The 11,812-nt window shown below is 46.1% G+C and overlaps 1 protein-coding gene across 2 annotated transcripts; it reads right to left on the minus strand.

Moving 5' to 3' along the window:
* Positions 1-599: 599 nt before the first annotated feature.
* On the minus strand, positions 600-4,380 carry SMCO3 (single-pass membrane protein with coiled-coil domains 3). 2 transcript variants are annotated; one of them, XM_006278963.4, is made up of 2 exons: positions 4,275-4,380; positions 600-2,443 (listed from the first exon to the last, which is right to left on the minus strand). In XM_006278963.4, exon 2 carries the CDS (start codon positions 2,427-2,429, stop codon positions 1,752-1,754), a length of 678 nt encoding a protein of 225 aa, XP_006279025.2. In that variant the 5' UTR covers positions 2,430-2,443; positions 4,275-4,380; the 3' UTR covers positions 600-1,751. The 2 variants fall into 2 exon arrangements, with proteins under 2 accessions (XP_006279025.2, XP_019336340.1); XM_019480795.2 differs by having other exon boundaries at positions 600-2,446; positions 4,275-4,377.
* Positions 4,381-11,812: the final 7,432 nt, after the last annotated feature.

The raw sequence follows: 11,812 nt of genomic DNA on the forward strand, positions 1-11,812 counted from the left end.
CAAATCTGCTGTTGGGTCTTTTCTGAATAGTTTTATCACAGTATGTCTTGGTATAAAAAACTGAGCCTGTGTACAACTTTCATATAATGATCTGTACAGTTTATATGCAGGGTGCTTATATAAGTACTTATATAGGTGCTTATAAGTCCCTGTACAACTTTAAACATTAATGACTTTGGCTACTGAAAGCATAATTCATTATGTTTTTTAGCATAGTGTAAGTATTGTATAGGGTAAGGCTCATAAATGCCAATCATGAAATCACTCAGCTAGAAAATGTTTGCTATGAGTTGGAAAATCAGACTGAACGATGTATCACAAAAGATGGCAGTTATGTTGAAGTCTAGAAATTTGAGCTGTATTGTGTTAAAACTTAATGTATTATGCTTTCAGTCACCATTTACAGTTTGCTTCTATCAAGTATACATCCAAAGTTATTAAAGTTGCACAAGGACTTTATAAACAACCTGTATTGTTACTTATACATTGCATCCTTTCTTAGTACCAGTAAATAATGTGCATGATTTAGCTTTAGACTAATTTTTGAGACAAAGAACAAATGCCTATGAACTTAGTCAACCAAATAGAGAAAAGAGCTCTCAAAATTAATATGGTACAGGTTTAATATATTTTTAAAATTACAATTTTTATTTAAATAACAGCCAAAAAACCCCCAAAGTTCAGTGCGTCTCAGAGAAGGGGCATACAAATCAAACTCTTTGCTCTAACCTTTTGTTTCCAAACTAGGCACATTTAGATTTGTAGTATTTGTGTTGCGATGTTTTACAGGACAGGCTGTGGATATATTGAACAAACCCACTACAGTCCCATATCACTCATCCATTAATCACTTTAAAGAAAAGAAAATAGCATGTCCTTGTAGGCCAGTCGTCCTGCAAACACTTTTGCCTGGATGTAGATCCATTTAACCCAGAAGAACTGCATGTATGCACAATATTAATTGCACGTGTGTTTTCATGATTGGGCCCATAGCGTCTGGAATGCTGGAACCTTCTTTTAATCTCTTAACTGTAGGGTTTAAATTGTGTGCGCACATATTTTTCAAACCACAACTCTGTCAGGATTAGAGTTCATTTTAAGTAGGGCACTGGGTGGCTTCACAGATACAGATTCAAAACATTGACAGATGATCTTGAGAAAGGGAATCCTGTATATCAAGATTATGTCTAGTATGCACCAGAAAAAAGTTGCAATATCAGTAACCCTCCAAATGTGGATATTCTGGCAAAAAAAAAAGCCCACCTTCTTTGTCAGTGTATTTGCATCTCTACTCAGGCTTTTGCCAATAAATAAATAAACATTATAAAAATCACACACTTGACCATTATTATATCAACAAAAGTTTCTAGTATAGATCTGACCTTTATTCAGCTACTGGCATCTCTCCAGAACCTGGGAATTAGAGATAGGCTTGATGATGATTTTATTTTCTGCAGCCACTTGACCACTAGTTTACTAGATTAAGAATGAGCATTTTATTTCCCATAATCTCAGCAAACACCAGAAGCAGGTACTTTCATATACTACTTTTCTGAAGTGGGCTTGAATCAGTTATGGAAAGAGCTCAGTTTCAATTCTTTAAGCTAGCCCTGGTGCCACTGCAAAAATGCCTGGAGTTAAAGAAAAAAGTTTGCTCAGCCATGAAGGATCAAAGTATACATGAACTGATTTAATTCTTACATCTAGTAAGTTCTGTCATTGTGACAGCTAGAGACAACTTAAAAAGCCACTCACTGAATTTTATGTTTCACTACTGAAGTTGCTTCATTTATGGCACACGAATATTTTTCTGAGGCTGTCTTAAATTCAGCCAGGTGGTCCTCATAACTTTTAACAGAGGCCAGCAGCTGATCCCTCTCAACTGCTCCTAGGATGGCCTGGAGGACCACATCAATGCCTAGCCCAAGAATAGCAATTCCAATACCTCCAAGAACAGAAGCACCAATCTGGGCAAGCAGAGTGACCAGTTTGCTAACGGTATTGGTTATAACATTTGAGCCAATTAGTTTCACAGCTAACAGACCAGCAGTGGAAGTAGCTTCCCCAAGAATAATTGAAAAAACTTTGTGTGCTATTGGTATTTTCCCCACCTCTGGCTCTTTGATATCACAAAGTTTTTGGTACAGCATTGGCTCCAGTTTTTCCTTCATTTCTTTGTCAATCTTCCTGACTTCCTGTTGAATCTCACCCATGGCTTGGATGATAATGTCACAGTTTTCCTTAATGGTGCCAGTCTTTCTCATCTGGATGTGGCCAATCGAACACCCCAAATGAGCATTCAGCACACCAATCAGTTCATTGGTGGCAAGGAAGTTAACTGACATGCAGTCAAGCAGCTCTTGGTGCAGGCGGATCACTTCTTGCCGTCTCTTTGGGTTGTCTGGGTAGAGAAGGTCACTCAGAGCCATTCTTCAGAGAACTGCTGCTGAGAAAAGAAAAGTTCTTTTTTTATATTTGAAGTCTGGGAAAGCAGGTGGGGTTTGGGTAATATGGATAACCAGCATACCGTATTCTGGATCCTTTTAACATGTGTGTTGCATTACTATAGATCTGCTTAAACTAGTTCTTGCTTAACTTTACAGTTTACATCCCCTTTATATTTTACCCAGTGAAACTTAACTGTAAGGTAATCTAGTTGGGCATAATCATGGCATGCAGGGCCAGGCCTGAACACAGGGTCACTCCGTGACCAGATCTGGCATGCAAGGCCAGATTGGGATGCCAGATTGCACCCACAGATTAACCCTGCACATTGCCTCCATGGTGGATCCAGCCTGCAGACTGTCCTCATCTACAGGATCCAGCCTGCAGACCAGCCCTGAACCACTCACCTGGCCCCCTGGACTAGAAGATAAAGCAACACGCTGCTTCAATTCTTTTAACATCTTCCCCTTACATCTTGGGCCTAATATTTTTGTGGGTGAGTTTTAGTTTGCATTTTTTTCAAGACAAGGCTCGTGCTTTTTCATGTAGATATCACAGTGATAGACATCCTAGGAATATCTAAAATTGATAGTTAGATATTTCCTCCTACTCAGGCCCTTCATATTATTTTTCTTCTTACTGGTTTTTGCATTCACTACCAGTTCAGAATCATCTGACTCTAACCCTGCAGACTAGACTTTACTAGATGCCATTCCACTCCCCAGTAGGATACATTACATGTAGTTATTTCACTGGTTCCTCAATCAGCTTTCAGTGCAAGTAGCACTGTTTGGATAAATGCCAATTTGAATGAATATTTAATAATTTTAATTAATGTTATTTTAATGTTATTAATGGAATAATTTGCATTAATGTTATTGTCTTCACGCACAATTTATAATGCTGTCAAAAATTGAACACTTAATCCATGCTTCTCTTTTAGAATGAAGGGCGTGTTTTTCATCTGCATTCTGAGTTTGTGATTTCAGTGAAATACAATGAACTGAACTGAACCCAAGAATTTTGAAAGCAGGTACTATTCCTTATCAATTCTGCCTAAGGAAAATAGAATACTGGCTTTTTTCTGACTTAAAATAGTTTTAAGATTATTTCATTCTAATTATTTCTCTGTTAGATTGTTAAGTAGCACTACAGTGTAGAAATATTGAGAGGATTAAATGTGTTAATAATTAGTACAAAACGTTATAGTGAATGTCACTAATATAACAGGTATCCAGGTTGTAGCCATATTGGTCTAGAGGAAAAGGCAACCAGGACTTCTAGTAGAGAGGATATCTTTTATTAAACCAACAAGATTTTTGCAAAAAAAAATTCTTTAGTTGCAAGCTTTTGGGCACAAACACCCTTCATCAGGCGTTGGAGAAAAGATTGTAAAAGTTCTGGGAAGACATGAAAGTTCATGTTTCATAGGATTTCACAGAGGAGTCGATAGATGGAAAACTCCTTTGGGCAGTCAGTTCGTAGCTGGTATGGAGCCTCTCGCCTCCTGTGAGGATCTGTGATGATGCAAATTACCTTGATATAACAGACACTTAAGAGGCAGAAGAGGCCTTCTAGCTCCTATTTTTTTTATCCCTGGCCATTTCAGGTTCATCCTGTTACTCTGATGTATGCATCTTCTGAAAATCAAAATCAGCTCCTCTCCTTCTTGGCATTTATTCTTTTTCAGACAGGTATTACATTACCTTCAGTAGTCAGACTGTCCATATAATATATAAATATCCATGCAAACTCTTATGTCAGCCTCTTCTGCCCAATAAAAACTTTATCTTAAAAAATGTACACAGTCAATGATATATACGACCTACCTGTTTTTATTCGGAGCCTCTGTAATCAGCTGTGGATGTGCAGGACAATGAATTCTTTTTTCACTGGGTTCCTCTCGTATTTTCTGATAGACTATGATGACATAGCCTGTAGGGATTGTTACTCCAGCTGGGTCCTGCTGCCTGCCTGGTTTGTAGGTTATTTTAACGTATCACTGCTCTCTAGAATCAACATCCAGGCTCAGAGCTCATTGTCTTTTTTTCAACCTCCTTGCAGTTTTAAAATGCTTTCATGTATTTTGTGCTGATAAAAAGTCCTTGATTGGCAGGGATAGATCAAAAGGTCTTCTGTCTTTAAGGTAGAAGTATAGCAGCAATCCATATACATTTAGCGCAAGTCCCACCAAAATATTTATAAAATATGTATTCTATATATTTCATTGCTTTGCAAACATGTTGTTTAATTGTTACTCTAAACATATGAATTATGGAAGAAAAGTGATGAGCAATCTAAAACAAACAGAAAAGTATATACCTCAGGAAAGGTAAGCCTTCAGCACACCAGGGTGAGATGCAGTCACATGGCTAGACAGACCTTTCTCAAGTTAAATGGGTGTGTACTAAGGATAAACACATGCACTAACAGACACATAAATATATATCTTCAGTCTTGATTTTCCTCTGAGCACTGAGCCATCATCCCAATACAAAATCAATCCACAAAATTCCCCTTAATTTCAGAGTTATGTGCATGCTGGAATGTAAAACCAAAGAAAATTCTAAGGATAGAACCACTAATTTTCTTCAACTGTTTTTTAAATTTGAAAGTTTCCCATTCAAGAGCTTACCAGGGTCACCTAACTTAGATTGTAAGATATGAGGGCATCACCACCCTATTGGTCCCTTTACATTTGAGATTGATTTGGAAAGACCTTCACCAAAACTTTGTTCCCTCTACATATTCCTTCAGTTTCTGCTGAGCTTTCTGCCAAATTCAGATCTTCAACACTGTTTGTGAGGGCTGTGATCAGTGCCAAGCCTTCTGGCATATAGTGTTTACAATTATTAACAGGAAATAAACCATTGTTCCTCAATGTAAATTTTAAAATGTCATATTTTTAAGAATTTTAAACATTATTTGATATTTAAGTAATGTCTTATAGTTGGTAAATCCTACAATCCTGTACCTGAAATGTTTCTTGGTCTTCATTTTCTTACTGATAATTATCTTACTCAAGAACATAAGACACTTCAGGCCTTCTATGGAAATCAGTAAGAATTTTGTCATTGAGTTCAATGGAAGCAGAAATGAGTAATTTACTCATGAGTAAATGATGCCAGGCAGGCAGCTACATGTGCAGGGAAGCAGCAGCAGATTTGCTGCCAAACTGCTGCTACTTCCTGGGTTCCTGCCGTGGACCCCTGCCACCACCAGGGGAGCTCCAGGCTTTGGTTGCAACTGGCAGCCCTTTTCAAAAGCCAGGGCCACATGCTGCTCTGTGGCCAGCCCCTTCCTTGGCCAGGAGTAGCGTGCCCAGCACAGTAACAGCACATGGCAGCACTGTCCTGGACACTTGTGCCTCACCACACCATGATTGTTCCAGCCCCTTCCCCTGGCAACAATAACCAGACTCCCGTTGGCCTCTGGGCTGGCCCTGCTGGCCCACCGCATCAACTGCCACCTGGCTCATGGCTGTCTGGGCCCTCCCGGCTCCCCCATGTCCAGCAACCACCTCCCGCCTGCTGCATACTATCCCAGGGCTGTTGCTGCACACCTGCTGCCTCAATCCGTCTGCCTGCCTTAGACCGCAGCAGTGACACTGACAACAGGATCCAGAATGCAACTGCTGGGACCACTGTCGCCCGCCTGGGTGTCCAGCCATGCCACTTCTGGGCCCTCTGGGCCAGCCAGGACTGGTGGCTGCATGTCGTCCAGCATACCTGGGTTGACAAGCAGTGTCTGGAGGCATTCTGAATGACCTGGGACACCTTCCAGGATCTCCTGGAGCAGTTCCAGTCACACCTGAAATGACAGGACACCACCATGTGCTCACTCCTCCCTGCAGACACCCAGCTGGCCCTCACCCTGCTGAAGCTGGCCATGCCCACCAGCCTCTGTACATCGGCAACCTGTTCGGCGTGGGCAAGGCCACCACTGGGGAGGCAGTCCTGGAGGTGTGTGGCACCCTTCAGGATGTGCTGGTAGACACCATGCTCCATGTGCGCGACCCCCTGGCAGTGATGGCTGTGTTCTGTGCCCTGGGATTCCCCCAGTGAATTGGGACCCTGGACAGGACCCACATCCCCATCACCTGCCTGCCCCACAAAGATTGTCCCTATTACAGCTGGGGGGGAGCTTTCACTCCATGGTGCTGCAGGCAGGCTGTTGCGGACCACTGCAGGGTCTTCATGTATGTGAGCGCCAGCTGGGTTGGCAGCACCTACAATGTCTGTTTCTTTAGGAACTCTGGCCTGCCAGCTCTGGTGCAGAGCAGCTGCTTCACACCAGGGGTGCTGGACCTGCAGCTGGGTGCCATGGCAGTCCCACCCCTGCTCATCAGGGACCCCACCTACCCACTCCTGCTCTGGTTCATGCACCCCTACACTAGCCAGCTAGACCTCTGCCAGGCCCACTTTAACCACAGCTTGGGCTGGACCCACGTCCTGGTGGAGTGCACCTTTGGCCGCCTCAAGAACCACTGGTGCACCCTCACCGCCCACCTCAGATTCACTGAGAAAAATCTCTCCTGGGTCATCTTCGCAGCCTGGGTGCTACATAACATCTGTGAGGCCCGGGGTGAGCTCTTCCATGAGGCCTGGACAGAGGAGGCACAGTGGGCAGAAGACATGTGGAGGTGGGAGCACTACCTGCGGCAACAGTGGCAGCCCCTTCCCCCCCAAGGTGCAGAAGAGCTGTGCATCTGTCACTGGGGGCCAGGGCACTGGGTGTGTGAGGCACTGGCGGACCACCTCCTCCAGCACTCCCTGTTCTATTCTACCCTGCACCACTGCTCACCCGCAGCACCACGCTCACTGCAGTCACGTCTCAGAAGAACAAGTCTTTATTTCCCTCTCATCAACCAGAGCTCACCTCCCTCCCCAACAAACAGAACCCCTCCATCACCTACCAACAATAAAATGTCTTCTTCCCCATGAAAACTATGTACACTGTACTTTATGTGCCATCCTAAGGTGGGGGGGCATGGGGTGGGGGTGCCTAAGCAGCAAAACCCAGGGACAGGCAGCCAGCACCTGGGCCTCTGGCCATTCTTCTATGGGTGCACAGGCCACGGCACATGAGGCAGATGGGGGGCTCACCCAGGGGAGATGACAGCCAGTGCTCCTCTGGCATGGGTGGCTCCCTCTCCACCAAGCGCTGTCAACAGCCACCAAGGCTGGCATGCAGTCCTGGCCCTGCTGCAGGCAGCTCTGGCTCTGTGCCTGCATTGAGCCAGGGCGAGTGGCGGACCTGGGCCCAGGCAGAGGCGCTGGGCCAGGGGCTCCTGACTGCTGAAGGTACCACAGGACCTCCTCACAGACCCAAGCAGGAGCCTGCAGCTGGGCAGCAGGTGGCTGCCAGGGGGCAGGTGGGGCTAGGGTCAGGGGCTGGGCAGCAGGTGGCATGAAGGCAACTGCCAGAGTGTGACAGGGGTGAGCTTTCACACTCACATAGCCACCAGTCATGCCAGCCCCAGCCACGTGCACTGGGGCAAGGGCCCTCCCCGCCCCTGCCCTCCGCCCTTGCCCAGCCTGCCCACACTCCCCTGGGTTCCCCTCCAAAGCATGCAGAGAGGTGGGAGACAGTGCAAAACTTTATTTAGGAGCCTGTTTCCCCACAGCTACATGGGCGTGGGCCTCTCACATGCTGAGGATTGATGCTGATGGTGGGCAGCACGGAGCAGGTATGTGTAGTGCAGCCACATGTAGCCCTCCATGTGGCAGCAGAGGTTGTGGGGCAGTGTCCTCAGACAGCAGGGACAGTGAGCTGGCATCTGGTCAGGGCCCCCCCAGGGAGGAGCTGCCCCTCATGGCAAGGCCTAGGGCTGTGGAGCTGGTGTGGCAGGTGCTGGCCCAGGCTCCCTGACCTGCTGGTAGGAGCTGCAGCCAGGGAGCTCAGCGGGATGAGTGGCTGTAGGCCTGAGCGGCCCTCTCCCAGTGACGTGTCAGCAGGGATGGCAGCCTGGGGCAGTAGCCCAGGTAGGCCACCCCTGCTGCTGTAGACAGCATACCTGTGGCCTGGATCCTGAGGTGCAAGGATCTCCATCAGTTGCTGCATAAAGGGCATGTACTTATGGGCACTCCCTGACTGAAAGTTGTGGTTGTTGATGGCCACCGACTGTCCCTGCAAGGCCTTGATCTTTATGTGGCACTGCTGTGCCAACTGGTTGTGCCCACTCTCCCTCATCCAGCCTGACAGCGCATCATAAACATGGGTGTTGGAGCACCCTCCCCACTCAAACTGGTGCTGCACTTCTGTCTCACCTTACAGTGCCACAAGGTCACCAGTCTTCTGCGACCAGTTGGGGCCCTGGGTGGTAGGCATGGGTGCAGGCATGGGCGTGGGTGAGGAGGATTCCATGGGGGGGTCCCGCATTGGCTCTATGGGTCACCATGCAGCTGTCCCTGTGCTGCCAGGCCTGGGCAGTGTCCTGCAGCCACACAGCTGAGGCACTACCCCACAGGACCTACAGGCTCAGGGCAGGCTGCTGAGGGTGGACTGCAGGCAGGTGGAGCTGGCCCTGGCATCCAGAAGCAGCCTGCAGCTGGACCTGGATGCTAGCAGGCCTGGTTGGAGCCTACAGCACCCTGCAGCAGGCTGCAGCGCCCTGCTGGCCTGGACAGCACAGGCCAGGCAGGCATGCGGCACTGAGGTGCCAAGCAGTGATGCCAGGGGGCTAGCAGGCTGGTGCAACTGGCCTGCAGCCTGCCCAAGTGGACACAGGGACCTGGAGTTCTCTCAGGCTCACTGCTGGTGTGCCCCAGGGCTCAAAATGCCTGCAGGCTTTTAAAGGCCTGTGGCAGGGGCTGCCATAGAGGCAGCCCAGCCCTGGAGCAGGAGAGGCTCCCAGCCCAGAGCCATAGGGCTAGCCTCAGGCCAGCCCCCTAGTAGCCATGCTGACCTGGGAGCAAATTTGCCCCTGGGTGGCATCTACACATGCATTACTATGCAGTAACTAATGCTAGTAAATTTGATACCTACTTTTGCAGGTATCAAATTTACTCATGATTAGGTGTTTTTATAGAGCAGTAAGCATGCACACGTGTAGATGTGCACACTTACTGTCTGCCAATATTCATAGATTCATAGATGCTAGGGTCGGAAGGGACCTCAACAGATCATCAAGTCCAACCCCCTGCCCTAGGCAGGAAAGACTGCTGGGTTCAGATGACCCCAGCCAGGTGCCTATCCAACTTGCTCTTAAAGACCCGCAAGGTAGGAGAGAGCACCACCTCCCTTGGAAGCCCATTCCAAGTTTTGGCCACCCTTACAGTGAAGAAGTTTTTCCTGATGTCTAGCCTGAATCTGCTCTCTGTCTGTTTGCGACCACTGTTCTTTATTACCCCAAGAAGCACCCTGGTGAACAGAGCATCTCCGATTCCTTGCTGTGCCCCACTAGTGAATTTGTAGGTGGCCACAAGATCACCTCTCAGCCTTCTCTTGTGGAGGCTGAAGAGGTCCAGGTCCCTCAGTTTCTCCTGATAGGGCTTGGCTTGTAAACCCTTAAGCATACGAGTGGCCCTCCTCTGGACCCTCTCAAGGTTATCCACATCCTTCTTAACCATATAACCAGGGACGTTGATCCCAGGGACAGTGGAAGCCATAGTGTTGCTGATAGGATTTACAGGCCCAAAAGTGAGTAATGAGTTAGGCCTGATGGTCTAAACCTTGCACACAGTAGAAGTGAAACAGGTATGGGGTTAGTGCCTGGAAGGAAAGGACATTTCTTTCTCTCTCTCTCTCTCTCTCTCACACACACACCATGTCTGGCTATAAATACTTATCAGGCAGCCAGAAATGTAAGGAGGTAAAACAAAGGGAACTAAAAGGAGCTAAAAGACAACAATCAATCTTCCTGTTTTTCAAAACAGATAAGGCCTTTCTGCAGTCTGGCTCAGGCAATACACTACCTAAGAAAGTAGATGAACAAAAGCAAGATGGAAATGACTTTAATATAGAGACTGTGCCTGTGGCAACTGATGATGAAGAAAAGCTGCCAGATGCATCATGTAACTCCAATCTAATACTTTCAAAAGATAGTCAGGTAATATCACCATTAGCACCACTACATTCAGAAGAAGGGTTACAAAAAACAGGAGAGAGTAGTACTACACAATCTGATTGATGCTTTTTCAAAGACCCAGGCTTGTGGCCTAAACTGATAACAGATTCTGTCTGGCAAAAAATTGTTCTATCTGGTGTCCTGACTTTTGAAGAAATGTGGAAGCTAGCAAAGTCAATTCCAAAAGAAGTTGATGGGTATAAGTTTCCTGAATTTCTTCTCAAGTGTAAGACTTCCAATGGAGAACAGCTACCAAGAGACTGGCTTGTTTGGAGTCCTACCAATCAAGCGCTATATGGTTTTCCATGTCGGGGGACAGAAACAATGCAGAATGCTGGCAAAAAGTGAAGGGTATTCACCAAATGTGACAAAATGGCAAAAGCTGTATCATGAACTTCCTGAACATGAAAAGAGCATCGAACATACAACTTGCTACTGCCAGTGGAAGGAATTAGAGCAGTCACTGTCAGGTGAACATGGAGTGGGCAGTGCTGTTCAAAAACAAATATTAAGAGAAGCAACAAGATGGAAAAAAATACTGGGAAGATTGTTGGATGTTACCTTATATCTTGCTTCAAGAGGGTTAGCATTCCAAGGGGATAATAATCTGATAGGTGACCCATGCAGTCGTGGGACTCTTGAGTTAATAGCTCATTCTGACAGCATCACTCGTGAACATTGGGCCAAAGTCAAACAAAGCAACCAGAGGTCAAAACGATGCCAGGACTGGCTCATTATCTCTCATGGGAGAGTCAGAATGAGTTTACTGAATTATGTGGTAAGAGTGTGCAGACGGCCATTCTTGCAGAGAGAGAAAAGACCATTTATTATTCTACCATACGTGATGCTACGCCTGATGTCTCTCACCAAGAACAACACATGTTGATAATCCGATTTGTAGTTCACAACAAAAATACTGGTACATTTAGCATTGTAGAAAGGTTTTTTGAGTTTGTCAATTTTGTTTTAGAAAATGGAGAGCAGATAGCTGAAATGCTAATTGCCACCTTGAAGCGCCATAACATTCCTCTTGATGATTGTAGAGGTCAAGGTTTTGATAATGGCTCTAATATGTCAGGGAAAATAAAAGGTGTTCAGGTCTGCATTATGTCCAAAAATGAAGTTGATGTGTATTCTCCTTGTGCTTCCCATTCACTAAATCTTGTAAGAGTTAATGCTGCAGCAGCACGTACTGAAACATTAACATCTTTTGGTTGTGTGCAGCAGCTTTTTGTGTTTTTCAGTGAGGTGGAAAATTATAACAGGTAAGATACACTGCTCACTCCACTCTCTGTCAGA

Source organism: Alligator mississippiensis, chromosome 4 (assembly GCF_030867095.1).
Source record: "Alligator mississippiensis isolate rAllMis1 chromosome 4, rAllMis1, whole genome shotgun sequence".
Lineage (NCBI taxonomy): Eukaryota > Metazoa > Chordata > Crocodylia > Alligatoridae > Alligator > Alligator mississippiensis.

What these genes read in the sequence shown, in the direction of transcription:
- SMCO3 (XM_006278963.4), bottom strand. Translation starts at nt 2,429, where the DNA reads ATGGCTCTGAGTGACCTTCTCTACCCAGACAACCCAAAGAGACGGCAA.